The 21843-nt window shown below is 42.3% G+C and overlaps 1 protein-coding gene across 1 annotated transcript in view; it reads left to right on the top strand.

Annotated features, from left to right (window-relative positions):
- COL22A1 (collagen type XXII alpha 1 chain) overlaps positions 1 to 21843 on the top strand; it is a 229512-nt gene that overhangs the window by 186324 nt on the left and 21345 nt on the right. The window contains exons 41-50 of the mRNA XM_074577898.1: positions 1801 to 1878; positions 5463 to 5498; positions 6446 to 6499; positions 13470 to 13514; positions 13988 to 14035; positions 15981 to 16094; positions 16271 to 16324; positions 18506 to 18559; positions 19764 to 19817; positions 21334 to 21387. Of these exons, the coding sequence (XP_074433999.1) occupies positions 1801 to 1878; positions 5463 to 5498; positions 6446 to 6499; positions 13470 to 13514; positions 13988 to 14035; positions 15981 to 16094; positions 16271 to 16324; positions 18506 to 18559; positions 19764 to 19817; positions 21334 to 21387 (591 nt within the window). The remainder of the gene's footprint in view (positions 1 to 1800; positions 1879 to 5462; positions 5499 to 6445; positions 6500 to 13469; positions 13515 to 13987; positions 14036 to 15980; positions 16095 to 16270; positions 16325 to 18505; positions 18560 to 19763; positions 19818 to 21333; positions 21388 to 21843) is intronic.

The following is a 21843-nucleotide window of genomic DNA, read 5'->3' as shown; positions in this document are numbered from 1 at the left end:
CTGAAATTACTGTGATCATTCAATCTGGATTGGAAGAAGAATAGGATGTTGAAACAGATTCTGTAAATGATATAAGGAGGAATACAGCAGTATGAGACTAGATCCATCTAGATCCCATATTTTTGAAATAACCAAACTTCTATAAAATATTTCCTTTTCGTTTTGCTGCATTCTGTATAAGTGCATTGCAGTCTGTTGTATATATCTTTGACAGTTCAGAACATACACATGATAATAGACTGAGAAATAATATAGAAGTCAGAAAAAACATTAAAAGAAATCTCATTAAATATTCTATTCAATATCAACACAAGATGGTAAGAATCTTAATTTTGCATGGGAATATGCTACTGAACTTTTTGTATTGAAATTTTGTTCTTGAATAAAATAACAGATAAGGGATCTGCCGGAGTGTTTGAACTAATCAGAATACAGTTTCTCTCACTGCCCTCACAGTATTGTTTCTTTGTAATATAAGATTAGTTTAAGAAGAAGGAAAGAAAGAAAGGGAAAAAAAAATCAGGAGATATTGCAGACTGAATTTTGGGTGGGCAAAACCCACGGGTAACACTTTTTCTATCATGCTTCTACATAGCTGGAAATAGTGTAATAATAAATAACATAAATAAGATTCATGGTTATAAGTCTACTGCCAATGTGAGCCCAAATCTCTGCAAGACAATCCATAAAAAATCTTATTTGATTTCTTCCTGTAACAAGAGAACAGACGTTAAATTTAAGTACTGCAGCTGAATTCTTTCTTAACCCTCTGTCTACAATCCCCATAAACAGTGTCAAGTAGTTGTCCGTGCTCTGCAGGTTTTACTATTGAAAATCCTGTTTTCTAGAAGGGAGGTCTCTCCGTTTGTAGTATAGTGCTCTAGAGAGAGTGGTAGAACTGTTGAATTATTTTTTAACAAAAAATCATTCATACATTTCTGTGAGCAGGCCTATGTTGGTAAAGGAGAACATTGTAAAGAAAACAAACATCCCTAATACTTTCTTCCCTGGATAAATAATCTGTATTTAGCAATGTTTGCAGGTTAGCTGCCTAACATAGACACACAAAGAAAAGTGCATTATGGTGGTTAGTGTTTCCCCAAGCCAAGGAGAGTGCCTAATACCCTGCAGGCAATTACAGATGCTGGTAATTGGATGCTGTGCACTAAAATAAATTAAAACACTTGTGAAGGCCGTGTTCCTGCTCAGTTTTGTGATGTGGCACACTCTGCTGTTGTGTGAGTGTTCACAGAAGTGGGCTGGGGCTTGTGTGAAGGAAAGGTGCACTTTACTTGGCGTGATGTGACAGTAACCGTGCCTTATCCCCATGCCGCCACACCTGATACCATCCCTCTGAGGGAAGGATCAGGTCAGGATGAATCACAGAATCATAGAATGGTTTGGGTTGGAAGATCTTAAAGATCACCTAGTTCCAACCCCCCTGCCCTGGGCAGGGACACCTCCCACCAGACCAGGCTGCTCAAAGCCCCATCCAGCCTGGCCTTGAACACCTCCAGGGATGGGGCAGCCACGGCTTCTCTGGGCAACCTGTTCCAGTGTCTCACCACCCTTCGAGTAGAGAATTTCTTCCTAACATTTAATCTAAATCTACCCTCTTCCAGTCTGAAGCCATTACTCTTTGTCCTATCACTATATGGCCTTGTAAAAAGTCCTTCCCCATCTTTCTTGTAGGCCCCCTTTAGGTAGTGGATCTATCAATCTTGTGTTGTAAAACCTGATTGCATTTCAGCACATTTTCTCAACAGTACACAACACCTTTAACTTCTTCCTTTGTTTCAGGGTGAGAGGGGAGCTCCCGGCCTCCCTGGACAGCCAGGAGACAGAGGCGTGCCAGGAATTGGGCTGGCTGGACCCCCTGTAAGTAGCTGATGATGCTGCAACCTGTAAGAAGGTAAAAATTTACCCATTGCCACCTGGGGAATGCATTGCCTGTGCTCATCTGTGCCAAGAACCTGTAGGACATTTCACCCTCTGAAGATGCAAACAGCATAGTCCAGAGGCTGGCATTCGTGGCTCATATGTCAACACATCTGTTGTAAGGGCTCTTGATGAATTTGGTTGTAGTTGAAAGAGAAAGGCAGAGAAGTGCTGCAGGAATGATTGATATCACTGGCTGTTGCTCATGACTTCTGCATCATCTTGAGACGTTGGCTGTGGGTATGAGTTGAGATCTGCGCTAAGCCATCAGGACTGGTCTGCGGGGGAGATGTAACCCTGCTGTCACCCCATTACAAGGGATGAGTGTGACACACATGCCCACATCAGTGACACAGTTAGTGCTCTAATAGGGAAACACAAAATCAAATCACTTAAATTTCTGTGTTCCAAGAGTGCCATCATCCGCATAATTTCCTGCAAAGATTTTGTTGCACCTCATCCAGGTCATCTCCTGCTGTTGGTGTTGAAGGTACACCCTTATCAGTAGGCCACAAGGTGTATCTGGGATCCTGTTCTGTAAAGTCTGGCTTTTCATATCGTCGGGGTTCCATCATTCTAATACTTGGCACGTACGACCCCTTCTTGAGATCAGGGGGATTTGGGAGTGCTCTGTCTGTAGCCCTGCTCAGAGTCCTCCAGATATGCACTGAATTTGTGAGTGAAATATGTTTAAGAGGAAGTAAACTTTATTCTTAGCTGTAATTGCTAGAGGACTTCTGAGACCTTGCCTTCTTTTGCAACCCCTCGCACATGCCATGATACTGTACCAATCACAGTCAATGTTTTAATGCGCTGGTTTATCTAGATATAAGTTTCCCAATTAGTACAGGAAATTGCCTTGAAATTATAAGTCGTATTGCTGTGTAATAGTGGTTGACAAATCTAGCACTCTGAGGCGTATCTCCACTTAATATTTGCTTTTCCTGCGCTGAATACCCTATAAGGGAAAGCAGAGTGGGTCTGTCCCATTTCACACTGGGGCTGTGTCATGGCCTTGACAGTCCTCACAGGGTTACCGATGATTGAAGATTTTCTGGGTGTTATTTGTTTTAATTTATCTAAGGAACAGTGATGGCCTTGCATTTCTTAATGTTCTGTCATTAATATTAAAATTAAAATGAAATTAGCAAACGAGCATCTGGATTGTTTGAAAGTCACCAGGCTGTGGCTAGTTTTTAATTACTGATTTTTAGATTCGGTACAGGGGTAGGTGAGTTCAATTCTACATCCTGATGAGCACCAGATGACAAAGTTATTCTCCATTGGGGCTTTAGCATCCACATATCCATGGACACAAATGAGTAAGAACTTGACTCCAAATGAAAACATCACTTGTCTCACACCAGAGGATTATTGTCTCCTGTGTCACCATTGTTTGACCACTGTCAGGATGAGTCGCCACTTATATACTACACTATTGCCAATTGATTTGTTTTTATTTATTTAATCTGCTTCACTAAATATTTCTTCAACAACTATTATGATGGTTTTCTCCACTGTAGATTCATCATAACCTCAGCTCCAGTGCAAAGACTCTGGAATTTGAAAAACACTGTGTAACGCTGAATCCATCAGGCTTTCACAAAGACTGAGTCCCACAGAAAAAAAATAGAATAAAGTCAGTGGAGCTGCTTCAATGCATATTACACACTGAATTAAAGGTGTCAGCCTATACCCTTTTTAGCAATGTGACAAAATTGTGTGCATTAACACTTTCAGCTCCAGAGCTGAGAGCCAGCAGCTCTTTTTAATTGGAGGCTTCACCGTTTCCTCCTGTGCCCTTAACCTCTCTTGGGCTTTACTCCCTGCATAAAAGGTATGTATAGATGAGGACTTTTTAACTTCGCTAAGGTATTGAGTTACTATTTACATAACACTGAGGCATAAACCGAGTACTAGCAGAGTGTGTTCATCCCAACTGGACCATAAGCAGAAGAGGGGACTGCTTCGAGAAATGGGGTGAATTCACGTGCCTGTGCTGAAGTTGCTTAATGGACGTGTGTTCTGCATAAGTAGAAGGGTTTTGCTCTGGCTCTGCCTTGCCCTGTTCGTATTACTATGGGTTCAGAATTATGTATTTAGCCTTTACTTGAGCAGAGCATTAAGGCATCTTGCATGTAGGACTGTATGAGCATTAGTGAATTAATGTGCCTGAAATAGAAACCAAAGGGAGAGGAGCCATAGAGTGAATGAATTTATTCAAACACAGCCTCAGAGATGTGAGGTCAAGCCTTGTTTTGGGTGTGTTTGGAATGCCAGATTGACTCATCCATGCTGGATATGGGTACTGCATCACTTCCGTGGTGTTCCTATAGTATCCCAATGGATACTTCTAGTGGCTCACTCTACTCAATTGCACCTTTTAAAGTTGCATCTCCAAACAAAGAGCATATGCAAGTCCACTGGACTCCCTGCTGGGACCTCATTTAAAGAGCACACGGGTCCCATGGGATGCTTTTCCGTGTGTTAGAGGTAGCTAAAATATAGTGGTCTTCAGGCCCTGGGAGAGTTGTCCTGTCCCAGCCCAAGAGATGGGAGGGTGTTGTGGTTCTGTGTCCCTATGTCCAGCCAGCAGTGAGGCTCAGCACACATTGCCAATGTGCATATGCGTATGCAACGCACACACACACACGCATGTGGCCACACAGACCAATGCAGAAACACGAACAAGAGTATCTTAAGCCCAGTCCTCCTCTTTGGCTGATGAGGTTTGAAGGTCACTGTTGGAATACATACGTGTAATGTGGATATTTCCAGTAGCTGGTCTTGGACACCTACTCTGCCCAGTACCCATTCCTCTGCACCCCAGTGTCCTCCAGTTGCTGGCACCCAGACCTGTGAGGCCCTGGGTTCACAACCTTCAACCCAGTTGCTGGCACACTCTCCTACTCACCAGCTCACCTGGTTTCACACTCAGTAAGATTCAACCACATGAGCTCAGATTCATGATCTCACCCTTGCTGAAGAGTGTTACAGATAGGATTTAATCACAATATAGTAAATGGGGTTACATCAGGCTTGCAGCCAGTCACCATTGGGGTTCCCCAGGGCTCAATTTTAGGGCCAGCGCTCTTCAATGTTTTTATAAATGATGTGGATGCATGAATCCAATGTACATTAAATAAGTTTCTGATGATACTAAACTAGGAGGAGCTGTGGACTCCCTTGAGGGTAGAGAGGACTTACAGAGAGATCTGGGCAATCGCCAACCGTATGAAATTCAAGAAAAGCAAGTGTAGGATTCTCTATCTGGGACAGGGTAATCCTGATCCATGATCCACCTCAATTTCTTCCTTACTCTGCCTTTGGTCTTTCCCCGAAACATCCCGGTGTTCGAATGTTGCACACTCCAAGGATGTCTGTGTGAGCAGGCTGTCAGAGTTTCCTTTTCCTCATCCTTCCTTGCCCAATTTTTGTTATCTTGGTGCTTCAGGACCCACCCTCATCATCCAAGGCGGGGTGTTAATTTTAAGTGTTTTGATTGCTGTCTTTTCTGTTTGCAGGGCCCCATGGGACCCCCAGGAGACAAAGGGTCATTGGTACAGTATGTCTTTCTAACTACACCCAAATTTTATGGGGAGGGGACAACCACATTAATTGTGTTCCTACCAATGACTTCATGAGGACATGCTTAATTTGTTTCTTTTTGCCCAAGGATGGTAGGGCCACAGCGTGGCTCAGAATGGCTGACCCTCCAAAGGCAATTTCTCTTGTGCATTACCAGCTACTTGTCTGCTATATTGAGTTGTGAGAAAGAGTTGATTGAGACTCTTGGCATGGTGACAACTTTTCCTTATCTGTCCATAGTCCTAAAAGAAATAATGAGTTGGTTTTTTAACCCTTCATTCAAAAATAGTATTTCGAGGCACGTAATTCAAGGCACGTTGCTATGCCTTATAGCCAAGGCCTCAAAGGTTTAAAATAAACCATTTTAAAGCATTTATCTTACTTAAATCTTACAGAAAACTGTGCATTTCAGTATTCACCAAACACACTTTGTTCCTCAATGTGCAGTTTTACACGCATGTAATCCATTGGCGTGAACCAAATAACTGTATACAACGGTCTCGACGTACACAGGCATGAATTTCCAGCACAACAGCCAGTCCTAGCTGGTGTGCTAGCTTGGCACTGAGGAGCTGGACCTTCTTTTCTCCTCTGCAGTCCTGTGCTCAGTCATATTTTCTCCCTGTTCATAAACTTGCCTCCTATAAAGAGTCATTATTACCTTTCCAATCATGGCATGTAAGGCTTGACTTTAGTGATGCACTTATAGTCCTTTGGGGCACAGAAACGACTAATACTGTGATAGTTCAATGTGAGATTTAATTTTCTTTTTTTCCTTAAACTCCCTCTTAGTTGTTTAACTGCTAGTTAATTTTTTTTTTCCTAATAACTATTGGGCTGAAAATTTCTTCTCTTCAGCTAAGAACCACCTGATAAGTACTGTTCACATTAGTGGGCTTGTCTGTTCTCTCCTTACCAGGGTCCCCGTGGTGTACCTGGTATCCCTGGACCACAGGGGCCTCCTGGCCAGGACGTAAGTAAAATAAAAGTGTAAGTGCTCAAGAAATTTGCCAATACTTGAATCTAATTTACCTATAAATTATGCTCATACTCAACCACAGTCATTGAGTGTTACTAGGGCGGTCCAAGGGAGATGATTTGCATAAGTGGAGCTCTTACAAGTTAGGGTGTCAGGGCGGAAAACAGTTATGCTAAGGAGGGTAGTCTCAAGGAAAGTGGTGGACTTTACCACTGAACCATTTTAAAATGACTCTGAAGAAGGGACTTGGCAGCATACACTTGTGAATGACCACACACTGGAAAAGGATGATTATTAAGCTATCTAGGAACTTCTTAGAAGCCGCTGAAATAAGTAACCTGTAATATTTTTATGAAAACAGGGCCACAGCTGTTAAAAACTCTTAGTGAGTTCATTTTGCTACTGATGCTATGCACGAGAGATGACATTTTAACCTCGTGGTGCGTTGTCCTCACTCCTGCTGTCTCAGTGGGTGAGTCATGGAGCTGAGGGATAGAGAGAAACGTGGCAGACTCCCAGCTGGAAAGCTGACCCCTCTCGCTGCCCAGGTTTGTCGCAGTGTTGAATCAGAAAGAGGAGAGGTATTTTTTTCTCTGCTGGTCAGCCAGCGCTGTGATGTGGAAATCAGTCCTGGAGGAAAACCAGCAATGGGACTCTGAAGATTTTGAAAGGCTTGGTGGTCTTTGTATTTGTGCCTGTTGAGGGAACACTGTGGGGAGGGGGCAGTGACCTTCTCTAACTCTCCTCCTCAACGCTGCTTTATGATGCTGTCATGTCTGGACCGGGTACCAATTTTTATGAAGTCCATGGCAAGCAATTTTCATCTCTAGTATAGTTTTACTGATGTACATCGGCTGGCCTAAAGGGTGTACTTTTTCTTACGGGATAGATCTCCTTTCCTCCTGAAATGTTTGGAGAAGTTCTTGTTTTCTTACCAACTACTTTGTCACAAGACAAATGATTATGGCCAGGGTACTCCTCCACAGCCCACGATAGTAGAAACGGTCCTTTGCCTCCACTACCCTGTGTCACTGAGCAGCCACAGGTTCAGGATTGATTGTGCCCTGCTGACTGCCCCTAGAGCTCCTCACCTTATCTCAGATATTTGAGATTTTTAGCCTAGAGGTTTTTAACAGGAGATTCAATAGATGGGTTTATTACAACTGTGTTGTAATGAGAAGAGTATCAGAGCCGGCTTTTCTGATTCTTTCTGTTTCTACTCATATCAGCGTGAATGGTCAGCTCTTAGGCAACACTCAGCCTTTACATCTTCCCTTTCCCCCACAGAAAAATACCCAAACAGAACCCTTCCTTATGGTACTTATAAAACACATCCTCTATTACACTAACTCTTTTAATTGCACTCAATATGTCTTTCAGAAGTTCTCTGTATTCTGGTTTATCACTTATTAAGCAATTCTACCTGTGTTTCAGGCAGTGTAAATGTAACTACAGGGCACATTCTACTATTTCTTGGTATAACAGCAGGGTTACCTGTCTTGACAAGATCATGCATTTGTCGTTTCTTGATCTCCACTTTCATTTATGACTCGTACAAAGGATTTTTTTGTTCTGCTTTTGCACTCTTGTATATTAATGTACCATTCCCATATTCTTTGAAGCATGCCCATTTTTGTACTCTGTTGTGTTTAAACAGTATGTCATCAGTTAGGAAAGCTCCAATTTGAATTGCTAATATGAATTTTCCAAGTAATTCCCACGCCATTCAGTGGCAATAGCCTTAATGAGTTGCCTCAATGTCTTGTATTTTGCTGTTGCCTTTGCAAATGCATTCCAAGTTTTTTTCTGAGACAGAATAATTCTTTTAAATCACATTTACATGCATGAGGCTATTCTCTGCATTATTTTTCCAGTTGCAGACTCATCAGAGGCTCTTGGAAGTGTGTCTGCTATAAGTTGTTGTATTCCCTGATAATGCTGAATCCGATTTACGGTTGTATTTGGGGAGGTGGAAGAGTCAATACTTCTTCTGCAATAGCTTTGCCCAGAATTACCTCCCATGGGTGAACAGAATCCTTTTTTTTTTTTTTCACATGACTGCATCCTAGCTTCTTTCTAGTCCCCGAAAAGCATATGCCATATTTTTTTGCAATACCACTGCTCAGGGTCACCTTTTGAAACATTTGTTGACAACTTGTCAAGTGTTGTCAGGACAGTGTCTTGCTTTATTAAAATTTTAGGTTTTGAAAATCCTTGTCCAGGTTTACAGTATAGTTGTGCTGGTTTTGCTTTGTTCTGTTACTCTTAGCAAAAGGGTTGCTGTTTATTGGTATGAACTGCCCTCTAGAGTTCACTATGCCCATAAATTCCTACAGATTGTCTTCTTTGTAGAACCATAAAATCACAGAATGGTTTGAGTTGGAAGGGACCTTAAAGATCACCCAGTTCCAAGCCCCTGCCATGGGGAAGGACACCTCCCACTAGACCAGGCTGCTCAAAGCCCCATCCAGCCTGGCCTTGGACACCTCCAGGGATGGGGCAGCCACAGCTTCTCTGGGCAACCTGTTCCAGTGCCTCACCACCCTCACAGGAAAGAATTTCTTCCTGGTATCTAATATATACCTACCCTTTTTCAGTTTAACACCGTTACCACACGTCTTATCCCTACATGCTGTGTTAAAGAGTCCCTCCCCATCTTTCCTGCAGGCCCCCTTTAGGTACTTGAAGGCTGCTATAAGGTCTCCCCGGAGCCTTCTCTTCTCCAGGCTGAACAATCCCCGCTCCCTCAGCCTGTCCTCACAGCAGAGGTGCTCCAGCCCCCTGATCATCTTTGTGGCCCTATACACATATCCTGCTTCCCCTGCATGTCCCCTCATGGGTCTGCACAGATCTTTCAATTCCTGTACCCCTCCCAGTCCTGGGCTGCCCCGTTTTAAAATCTTATCACTTGCAAAGTCCATGTTGATCTTGCTGGAAGTGATGCCTGTGGATTCTTGATAGCCCATCAATTAGTGTGAGTGGTGAGGTTTGCTTCTCATCAGGTCTGTGTCTTAGTTTATGTTGTTTCTGGTTTCCTCCTTTTGCCTTAATTTCCAAATTGACGAGCTCCCCAATCAGATAACCTGGCTGGAATAAACATCCTCCCCACCCCCCCATGCCCACATCAATTAGTGTGACTGGCCATCTTTGGTTCCCATCACTGCCTCCCTTATTATTAGTCAGTCAGGTTTGTGTTCCTGTATGTTCTTATTTATTCCTCCTTATTTTCCCTTGTTGTATTGAAAATGGTCCTTGACCAGATACCCCTAAAGGAGCAGACACTCTCCGGCCAAACACCCTTAAACTACACATTTTTCGGGAAGCATCCATTCTCCTCTGCCTGTGCTGGGAGCTAAAATGTTTCTGTTCAACATACCTACTTAGTTCCCTTAGATTAAAAAACAATCTGCACGAGACATTTTCTTGCCCTACTATTAGCAGTGAGGGCACCTATTTAATAGGCTCTTTCTGTATTTTGATTAAGATCATGTTAATTAACATAAACATTGAATTAATCACCTTTTAATTATGTTAATTATTTCTGATAACTAAGTTCCAGTATTACCGCGAAGTTAATCTTCCCCTGCATTTATTTTCATAATTACAAAAACTTTGTGGATGCATACGTTACTGCCATCGTGTCTGAAAAGCAGAGTTTTCTGTCCTGGGGTTGATTTTCCCGTACAGTTAGAAGGACAGTTCCAGGAGCCTTTGTGCTTGGGGTACATACACCCCAAACCAGAGTACACTTATTAAGCCTCCTATTGGCTTTTTATTCCCTTTTATCTTGTTTAAGCTATTGCAAATCTAGTTTAATTTTCAGCCTTGTAATAGAACCACCCATCCATAAGCCTGTGTGACTGGCTTCCCTGTACACTCTCTCTTTCTTTTATTTTCACGTATGTCACTCACTCACCTGAGCATCACAGCTTCCATCGGTTCCCAGTTAGAGACCATTCCTGTCTGTCAGTTTGCAGGCCGATAGAGTACTCCGGATCCTCCTCACTGCTGACATCTTTTTCCTGCACCAGCGTACCGTACCACTCATCGGATATTCTACTTTGCGTCAGCCACTGTTGGCTGCAAACTTCTGAAAGAGTTCAGACTTCATGAGCTTTCCAACACTGGTTGTTATTTGGGTCTGTGCATGTTCCCACATCGCATTAGCAGGGTTTCTTTTTTAGTGCCATGCAGCTTTTTGGACAGACTCTTTTAAGTTATTTTTTTTAATTTATTTTCTGGCTCTCTCTTTTCCAGTTTCCTCCCCTGTTAGTCAGCTTGTCAGATGCAGTTATACCTTCTGTGCCTTCCTTCTAGCATTTTGATTCTGCTCTGAGCAATGTTTGCAGCTTGGCCCTTGTCAGCCTTTTCTGACTCCAGGCCTCTCTAGTCCAGCAATCTTTCATCTGCTTTGGACTCCACTTCCAGTTGCCTTTTCTCTGATAATGGGACATGCTGAAGTGCCATCATCCTACATCTGGTTTGTTCATTTGAGCTCAGACAAGCATTCTTCAAAGGACTTTCCCTTTGTGCAGTCTTGTACCTTTCATCTGTTTGACTTTTCCTGGGGGTGCAGTCGTTTTCAGATTTGTCAGCCATGGCACATAGCTTAATTTCTTATCCTGGCTTATTTCCACCCTGTTAAAGACATCACCAACTCCACATCGTACAGCGTTCAAGAAAATAGGTCCATCCCTTTTTGTCTCAAGGCAATGTGATACCATGTGGGTATCACAGCTAAGCTTAAATCTTTCCCAGGATTTCAGTTTTAGTCACTCTCTTCTTACGTGCTGTTTCTCCTAACTAAGAAGTCTTTTCCTATATTCTTCTTTAAATGCCAAAATTCCACTGCTAGTACCACGTCATGTTTCAGATCCCAAAGCAAAAGGCTGTCAGTGAGCCCTATGGTAGAAATAGTGTATTTATAGCTATGTTAATAGTCAGCGTGAAAGACATTTCTGAATTGTCTTTTCTGTGTTGCTTTCTGATCCGGGATGATTCTCATGGCTCAAGTCTTCGCTTTCCATCACACTCGTTAAAGCAAGTGCCGTGGGAGTTTTCCTGAGCGAAGTAGGTCTGGCAATATGAGATCTGTGTGACTGTTATTTAGGCAACCCTCTTCCCACGTGCAGAAGTTGTTGACAACCATGGTGGAGAGGATGCAAAAAAAACATGACCTGATGATTAGCACCTGTGAAAGACAAAGGACTTTGGGAACATCCCACAATCTTCTAACAACCACATTACTGCTCTGTGGAAGACGCAAAACTATAAATGGTTATAACGTTTCCTTATATTTACTTATTTCCCCAGAAGGACATTTGTGGGGAATTATGAGCTAAGAATCTCCTTCACACCTTACCTTCTCTTAGTTTTCGCCTGCAGAAGGTTTAGTTTCTAGGGACAAAAAGCTTTCTTCCATGAACTTCAGTACTACTTCAGTTCCACTTTAGCTCCGCTTCAGTTTCTGTTTAATATTCATCTCTTAGAAAGTTAAGGTAACTGAAGGATCATTGTTTACCCAGAAGTGTTTAATGTGGACATAGAAAAAGAACAATCAACATATTTACCCATTTTATCTCTTCTCTAGCAAGAAGTACGGAAATTAATTTATAAGTGAGATACAAGGATGAAATTCCAGCTTGGTCTGTAGCCGTAACTATGGTGTAGCAGAGTATCACAACTTTGCCTGTGTGCACACCCAGTGCACTTAAGTCATTAATCTTCAGGCAGCCAAGTCACTCCCCATCTAGTTCTCTGCATAAAAAAATACAATGAACTTGTTGGAGACAGTGGACCAACCTGAGACAAAGTGGTTGACAGAACACCTAGTCGCCTTCCTGACAAAGCATTTGACCAATTTTTAAAGGAGCATTGCAGGTGGAAATTTTGGATGGTCTCGGAAAGTCCCCTAGGTAGCCCCTGCTGAGCCTAGACTGATTGAAAGCCACTACTTGTATCTTCAGTGTGTTGATTAACATCCTGGGTGGGGAATCTGGCACCATCCCAGAGACGTCTCCAGGTGGGTCCTGCTGCAGAATCAACTAAACTGAACACAGATAAGATGCCTTTAAAAGGTCTGTAGAAGCTGTTCCTGCAGATGCAAAAATGGTTGTGTAGGATGGCTTTTTGTATGTGGTTAAGATAGTAAGAAGATATTTTTTATGTTCTTTAAAGTACTCCATATGGAAAGAACATGCATGTGCTTGATTCATGACACAAGGTGATGGGACAGCTGGATACAGGAATTTAGGAGAGAATGGTTTGGGGAAATCTCACCCAGTCAAACTTAAATCACCACTGCAAGTGGTGATTTAAATGGGACAAATTTCTTTGTTGTTTGTTGTTTTTTTTTAATAAATTAATGACTTGCTAACAACAGGCAAGAGATGCCCATTGAAGGGAGGATGTCCCTTTTCCAAACCATGACTTCACGGACCTTAAATTCTAAGGATGATGGTCATTTCATTTCATAAAAACTGATACCAATACACCCCTACAAACAACCAAACAAAAAGTCTCATTGCGATTTCAGGTGTAAGGCACCTGTTTGCAAGGCTCGTGCAAAGCAAGGTCTTGATTTTGCATGTTACAAGTGTCTTCAGGGATTTAAAGCTTTGTCCTTCACACCATTGCAGCTGAGTGTTTCCTGAGACCAGGAGACAAGCTAGATCAATTTTAGTCTTTGTGTGACTCAAATGAATTTAACAGGGTCATACGGTAGATAAGTGAGATTTAGGAGGGGTTGAGAGGGTGTGATTAAGAGACGGCAAAAAATTGAGAGGGATAACTTTTAAAGCTGCAGATATTTAAAGGAATGTACTGTTTGTCACATGCAAGGGGCAGTGGTGCTCAGTGGCAGAAAGTAAAATGCGTGCTAGTCCAGAGCAGTCAGCAGAGTGTGGGAGCAACCAGGGGTTATTGTATGATAATTTCACATTTTTTTCATTCTCTTGATCTGTAGGGTCTACCTGGAAATCCAGGAGAGAGAGGACCTCCTGGAAAACCAGTATGTAACTTCACTTCTATATTACATCTTCCTTTTAACTGTTTCCACCTGTACACCTCACCTCAGAAGTGCACTTCACTGCACTTCCACTGCTGCTCTTCCCCGCAGAGGAACCAGAAAAACACTAAGAACCACTAAGGGCTTATGATAAAAATATCTGTGATGGCTTTGGAACAGCGTGAAAGTAACTGCATATCCTGCATGCAAATAAGCCCCAAAATTTTAAAGGCAATTTCTTAGCACTGCTGTGTGGTACCCTTGGCAAGAACTGCATTTCCTGTATACGAAGAGTTCAACACATCTCAGGTGTGATGGAGTGCGTTGATAATGTAGGGCAGCAAGTATGTGTTTGGCCCAGTGAGTCATTGCCAGGGCAAGGGAAACCAATAAGAGTCCATAAGCATGTTCAAGAAAATTTCTTATACCTTGATGCATTCAAACTTGCCTGAAATAATGAATTTCTCATTCCACAGGGTTCCTCACCCCTGCTCTCTCCAGAGGACATAAACCTCTTAGTAAAGGTAATCAGCCTTTGATGGTGGTGGGAGTTTATCTGTATGTTTGATTCAGACCTGACTAACACTCCGTGATGGGAAAGTGTCTGAGCTACAGGGGGAAAAGGTGCCTTTAAACACTCTGTCAAAGCTTGAAACTTGCAGGGCTCCTACTTGCTCTGTTATTGGGACACTAGAGCACGTGCTGGGGATCAAAATCCAATGCCTTTTGAACGCCCCCAGCAGTGAAATGACCTACAAAGATCTTCTTTATAACGCGGTGTATATTACAAAAGCTCTGAGACTTTTTCAGCTCTTTCTGAGGCATGAATTCCCAAGGAGAAATAAACATTGTCAACCCGTATCATCTAAACCAGAAAATGGAAACTATTTTAATAAATAGTCTGATTTTCCACATATACCTTCAACAGTGACTGGAGCAGTTTTGAACTGTGGGTACAAAGCCAGTTTGCAGAGTGCATCTAAAAGGATACAGGTAATTAAGCCCAGGTGCATCCACGTTTCAAAAGTGATGATCTGCCTGTCTGCTTTTACTCTCCGTGTAGAGAGTTGTCTGGGAAATAAGTCAGTATTTGATAGGTGCTGACTGCAAAATCTTTACAGATTTACATGGGCTGAGTTCGGAGATTTTTAAACAGTCTTGGGACATGTCAAGAAATCCTTTCTTATTGATTTAAAGAAACTAAAAAAATACCTTTTTTTTACCAAACCCACTAACAAAAGGACCCTTTTGAGATTGCTACCGTGAAATGCCTTCATTGAAGAGCTGTCTTTCCTATGGAGCCAAGTATTTTTCTGGAGATTTCATGTATGCTATTGTTCAGGATTTCTGATCCAGACAATAGCAAGTGTCTTATTTTTGGGTACAGGATGTTATTTTGATGTTCCTTTGTTTTCTTCCTTTGATTATGTCATGATTAAACACACTCATACACCTTGCTTATTCTTTCTGTTTGGTACTTTTTCACTCCACACTTGGTACAGCTCTGTGTAAAGCAGCACTTTGAAATCCCAGATGAAATTAGGGCTCTGTTGCCCTGGGTGTTTCTCAAGCACTTGTATTGTAAGTAGATAAATATGCATGTAGGGACTGAGACTTAGAAAGGCAGTTTACCAATTTTTGCAACAAATCGTTGACAGAGGCGGGTGTTGGAACAAGGTGTCCTAACTCTTGGCCTGATGATCTATCATCTGTTGCACTATGCTTTCTCTTATAAGCAGGATTCACTCCCCTTTGGCTGAGAGGAGTCTGCCTTTGAAATGGAGATGTCATACCCATAGTATTTCATTTCCTCAGGGTAGTAGAAATGTAAAGACTACTGAGATGATGCTTCAAAGAGTTTTGGAAGGAAGGAGGTAGTAATTCTTCATGACAGAATTTGGCCAGGACGCTGTGACATTCACTTGGTCTTCATGTACTCCATCGGATGAGTTCTTCTTGGCCATGCTAGCTGCTGAATACAGTTTCCTTTGCAGAGCACCCTTTCTGACATTGTGCTGCACCTGGATTTTCCCTAGCAATCTGCCTTCTGAGCAGTAACCCAGCTCCTTCAGACTGGTGTAGACACAGTTTTCTAGTAATCTTGTAGCTTCAAAACAATGTTGTTCTTCGTGGTCTTGCTTTGCAGCTGTCTGACCTCCCCCTTGGGAAGAGGTTTTCCTAGGTTTCTTGGTCCTGGATGATTGGTTAGGAACAGTCCAACTGATAGAACTGATCGAAAGTCCCCATGGGAGCATGTGAGAACTCAGCTGGTGACCCTCGCTCTGCTCCACACTGTCCTAATTTCATTTCTGTAAGGCAAAGTAACCCAGATCCTGCCCAGTGTGGTCAAACTACAAAGGCCTATGTTATTGTACTAGCACCACACTGCCACATTCATAACAGGTGTCTGTAGCATCTGCTAAGGACCTTCAGTTTATTGCTCATTTATTTCTCCGTGTTCTCTCCTAGGATGTGTGCAGTGAATGCCCTCCTGGCCCTCCAGGACTGCCAGGCATTCCAGGTTTCAAAGGTGATAAAGGTCTCCGAGGACCACCAGGTAGAGATGGCCAGGATGGGAAAATGGTAAGAGAACGGGGGAAGTGACCCCCTTGGATGCTGTGTAACCTTGTTTTTCTTATAATATGTTTAAATAGTTGATTTTTATGTTTTTTTCATCAACAACTTACTCAGTCTTTATTAGATGTCTGTGGATTCGATGGACTAAACTAGTGTTCATCTCTACCTCTTCTGCATTGCAGGGGAATGCTGGTCCTAGAGGTCCTGCAGGCCCACCTGGGCTGGATGGCCCAAAGGTTGGTTGCTTTTCTTCAGCTGTCTAATGAAAACTTATTTGTGACTAGGTAGTACTGGCCGAAACAGGATCTTGGTCACATCTATCTCTGTGCAAAGAGTAGGCCTGGCCTGTTGGGTGGGCCGTATACTGGCAATTCTCTGGAGTGCCACATGCACGCAGAACTGTACAGCTCCCCACACGAACACTGTTTCACTTAAATAGCATCTTCTGCCATCCCTTTGATCACACAAAGACACAGACACACACAAGTGAAGGGCCTGATTCTTGATGTCAAATTTCATTACCTTGGTGTTTTGATGACAGATAAGGACTTGAGAGTAAATTTTAATACAAATCAGGAGAGGAAGAAATTAAAGCCTCGGCAGTAGCCACCCTGCCTGTTTCTCTCCTCTTTGAATCTTATATCACAGAATCACTTAAATTAAGGGTGATGCAATGGGCTGCTGGGCTCCACGTGCACTATCTGCCATGGTGGTTTTATCCTCAGGCTCTGAATGCTTCCTGAGACACACTGTAGGGAGAACTCCTTGTTTCAGCTATATGCTTCTGCCTAATGGCCTAGGGACACAGGCCAACATAAAACTTCCAGTGTATGAAGGCTTCTAGTAATGTCACATTTCAAGTGTTTCCCATGAAGAGGTCTGTCACCAGACTGCTCACAATGCCAGTGCCTGGTCACAATCAAAACCTTTACAACTGCCTAATGTGAAATAAATCAAATGAAATCAATGGAGGGAGAGATAAGGTGATTTCATGATGGACGACAGTTTCCTCCAGACTTCCCTGCATTACTGTCCTACTGTCTGAAACAGCTTCTGCTCTTTTAACATCTTTGTATTTACGCTTATTAGAGTGTAGAACAAACTAATAGAGATTCATGAATTAATTTTATGTCTTGCAATTAAAAGTGTGGTGGGGAGAGCAGTAGAGTCTCAAAAGTAAATATAGGGTTGATCAAAATGAAAGTATGTTGCAGGATAAAATTTGCAAAAGAATTAGTAACCCATAAAGACAATAACTGGTAGAAATGCCAGTTAGTCTGAGACATACGATGTCTGCTGCTTTCTTATATGCTAAGAGAAAGCAGAGATTTGGGCAGCAAGATGGAATGTTTAAGTGAAGTAACAGGACCGATTTTAAACTATACATGTGCATAAAATAAAATCAAGTAATTGATAAATAGTCTAACTTGTAGTCAGTAAAAAGGCAGATTCAGAGTTTAAAAATGTTAAAATAATATTGTAAGACCCCCTAAGAAGGTGCAAACACAAAGGCAGTCTTTGTGACTCCTTTCTAAGTACACTAGGAGGGTCCTCGCAGTGAAAGACCTGAAGAGCTCTGCACTTTTGAAGATGTGGTATATGATCCTTACCAACACTTACACACAAACTAGTGTTTAGGTCCCATTCTGAAGTAGAGCAGTAGAACTGCAGATCTTTTCTCGTGAGCAACTTCATGCCTTCTGGCAATATGAATTAGGCCTCTTTTAATTAATAAGTAGCCCTCCCCGATTTGTCTCCTAGCTCTCATGTAGTAAACTGAAGTATTACTTCCATGGCCAATGATTCGTTTGTGTTCTGTGCACTGTTCATAACTTGTTCCCCATCATATCAGTATTTTTCACTGTGAAATTCGTCACATTTCACTGCGAGCACCAATAATACAGACGTCTACATTTGAGCTAGCTGCCTCTGCTCGATTGTCGCTAGGACAGAAAGAGAAAGAGGGGTACACTTCTGGGTATGAATTTTCTGACTGCACCTTGGAAATGCCGGTTTTATTGCTGCTGTCCCTGAAGGGAGAGGAGATTACTAGCTCATACTGTGGATGCCTTTTTGTTGGGACAGATGATTCCTTATCAAGATCTGATTTAGTGACGTTCCTAAAAACCTATCTGCTTTCTAAGGATATGTAACTCCTCTTCATGTCCATGAGACTACAACATAAAAAAAAAGGGCTATGCTGGGTCAGCTGAAAGGCCATTCTTCACATATATTTCTGGCTCCAACATTGGTAGTGAAAGTCTAGGGAAGAATTTAAGAGGGGGGCGCAAGTAGGACTTGGTACGAATTTATGTGTTTTATGCTCAAATGTCCAAGTGCTTTATGAAATAAGTCAAAAAGGTGACACAGTACTGGATCTAAGTGACTTTCAGTGGTATTTTTTTTTACATTATTAGGGTTCTAAAGGAGACCGTGGTATGACTGGGGATACAGGAGAAAAAGGTGAACAGGTAAAAACAGAATGTGGTTTCCAACAGTGCCATCATTGTGATTGTTCTTTCATCAATAACTGCTGTGATGTCAATAGAGGAATACCCTTCTCAGAGGCAGAAGATGGGAGCTCTTCATCACTGATAAACCTCAAATGGGCTATGCTGAAGAGTGCTGTAGCAGTCTTCCACAGGCTTCTATCCCCATGTCCAATAAAAGCCTTCCCATATGAAGACAGGCTGAGAGAGTTGGGGTTGTTCAGCCTGGAGAAAAGAAGGCTCCAGGGAGACCTTGTTGTGGCCTCTCAAGACTTAAAGGGGGCTTATAAGAAAGATGGGGGCAGCCTCTTTAGCAGGACCTATTGTGATGGGACAAAGGTTAATGGTTTTAATCTAAAAGAGGGTAGACTTAGACTAGATAGAAGGAAGAAATTTTTTATGCTGAGGGTGGTGAAACCCTGCCCTCGGTTGCCCAGAGAGGTGGTAGGTGCCCCATCCCTGGAAACATTCAGGGTCAGGTTGGATGGGGCTCTGAGCAACCTGATCTAGTTGGAGATATCCCTGTTTATTGAAACAGGAGCTGGACTAGACGGCCTTTACAGGTCCCTTCCAACCCAAACTGTTCTACGATTGTATGATCTGTTTCCTCTTTCAGTTGTCTACGTTATCCAACCTTTAGTCGTTTCATCAGATAATGCCTAAATGAGATCCAAGTCAGGTGTCTTTGGGTTGAAAAAGCCAGTGTTTGTCCTGGAAGATGAATGTAAGGATGACCTCTTCTGTGAGGGATTGAGATGCCCCAGGAAAGAGGAGAATGGTCTAAATTAGAGCAAACTTTCGTAGTTAATTTTGCCAAGGCCTGAGTCAATAGTTTAAGGTGCAAATCAGCACCTTTTCAATGACATTTGTAGGATATTTTAAACAGGTTTGGTTTCCTGCCTGATCTTCTGCCTTATACAATTCCACAATATCTGTTCTCATCTCCCATTAGTATAGTCTAAAGTGCACATTACATACACCTTAACTCTAACTATGTTTATTTCTCAAATGCATGCTTTGAAAACTATGGTTTTGCTTTAAAAAAGTCACGGTTCCTTATTTTCTCATACAGAAAGTGTATTGTCTCTGTGTATTGTCTCATTTTGATGTTACCTCACAATATTAACTTTTATAAAAGTAGAGATGTGAATAACGCATAAAGAACGTCTCTCTTTTCCTTCTGTAGGGCCACCCTGGAATGCCTGGCTTCTCAGGGGCTCCTGGAAACCCTGGTCCACCTGTAAGTTCCTCTGTTGAAAGACGATCCTCTATTTTTCTTACTAATAAAGGTTGTGGCAAGCTCCATATGGAAGAAAGGACCATTCCCACCTTTCTGTGCATTGCATTTACATTTTCCAGCGGGTTTCTAATGGTCCCCTGAGTGTCATAGAGCTCCCCACTCATGATAATTGCTATTTAATACATTGGCCACTTTTCGCTGATTGCTTCAACTCACTCTGTAAATTGATGCTAAGCTTCAGTTGCTCTCTTTATACAAGGCAACGATTGTGAAAACTTCCATAGAGACTATTTAGTAAAATGTGTATAGGTGTTTTCTTATATGTGGAATAGGTTGTCAGTCTAGAGCCGGCAGATCTAAGAGTATTTTAGTTCTCAATTTTACATGGTGGCATGAGACTGGATTTTACCCATTTTTCATATCCTGTGGATTACTTTTGAATTAAAAGGCCTTTAATTCTAGAGAGGCGTACCTCTCCATCACAGTCCTTCTCTTTTCTAGCTCTACTCTGAGAACACAACTGTGCCTCTTTGTATTTAAAGAGGGGTGACTGTGCAGAAGCAGGGCTGAAATAACTTGGCTCTCCTGCTTGTGGTATCACTGCTTATGCCCTCCAAGAGTTGGGACTTTTCCTTAATGAAGGGATTTTCTCTCCAAAGCGCCTTTCTTTTCCTACAGTCATCACCACTCATATTGCTGCTTACGGTGCAGTTTGGCTCTGCCATGCTGAGGGTGTGCAGCCTTTGTCTTTTCTGGGGAACAGCACAGTCTCTTCAAAGATGAATTTACATTGCACTGACTAAATGACAGGAGGTACCAGAGAAGAGGATTAGATTAAAATTCTGTTTTCAGATGGTAGCAGTGCCTAAAGGATGCTGAATGCTTTGCCACTGGGACAACACGTGGACGTGCTTTATGGGTCGTTTGTGCTCCCATGAGCATTATTTTTGGAGAAACTAATAACACAGACACATACTGCCACAGCCACAGGGTTATTCCAGTAGGATTAAAACCTTTAAAATTGTCCTTTGAGACCCTCTGAATAGACCCACAGTCAAAGGAAATGTGCAAAGTAAAAATGAGCCTGTCGAAGCAGAGCAAAATGTGATGTTCCCCTAGATATTTTTTTTCTTCAACTTTTGCTGACTTTTTCCTCTGTGTGCATTGACTCATGGCTCCAGGATTTTGCCAGCCACAGAGTGCACTTCAAACTGCTCCCATATTTTCTGTTCTTCAGGGCTATTTTTGTCACAAGATTGGCTTTTTCCTATTTGTCCCCTATTTTCAGAAGGAAGCGCCAGGACCAAACTCAAATATCTGACTATTTCTGGCTTTGGAGGCAGATTGCATGCAGAGGTTGGCACTGCTTTTCTGCAATGAATGAGGAAATGATGGAATGAATGCTGAACTGAATAACTGAAGAAAGCTCCAGTGTTGCCAGCTGTGGTAGGGAGTGTGTTGACAAACTTACAAAATGTGCTAATCACTCATGTTGTTTCTGCTTTATTTTGTATAGGGACCAGATGGGGCACCAGGACCAATAGGACCAGCAGGAAACCCAGGAGACATAGTAAGCTCTAAACTTTGTGTTTCATCACCAGCTTCACCTATATTTATCTCAGGGAAGTAAAGCTGTAGTCTGTTAGGATGCTTCTTGACCCAGGCTAACACCGAACTGTACATGGAGATTGTCAAAATGAAACCAGCAACGTTTTTGAAGGCTGTCACAGCACAGACTGCTCAGATCATAGAAGCATAGAATAGTTTGTGTTGGAAGGGACCTTTAAAGGTCATCTAGTCCAACCCCCTGCAATGAGCAGGGACACCTTCAACTAGATGAGGTTGCTCAGAGCCCCGTCCAACCTGACCTGGAATGTTTCCAGGGATGGGGCATCTACCACCTCTCTGGGCAACCTGGACCAAGGTTTCGCCACCCTCAGTGTAAAACATTCCTTCCTTCTATCTAGTCTAAGTCTTCCTTCTTTTAGATTAAAACCATTAGCCTTTGTCTTATCACAACAGGCCC

The sequence above is a fragment of the Larus michahellis genome, chromosome 2 (genome assembly GCF_964199755.1).
Source record: "Larus michahellis chromosome 2, bLarMic1.1, whole genome shotgun sequence".
Lineage (NCBI taxonomy): Eukaryota > Metazoa > Chordata > Aves > Charadriiformes > Laridae > Larus > Larus michahellis.
This window is presented reverse-complemented; position numbering and strand designations above follow the sequence as displayed.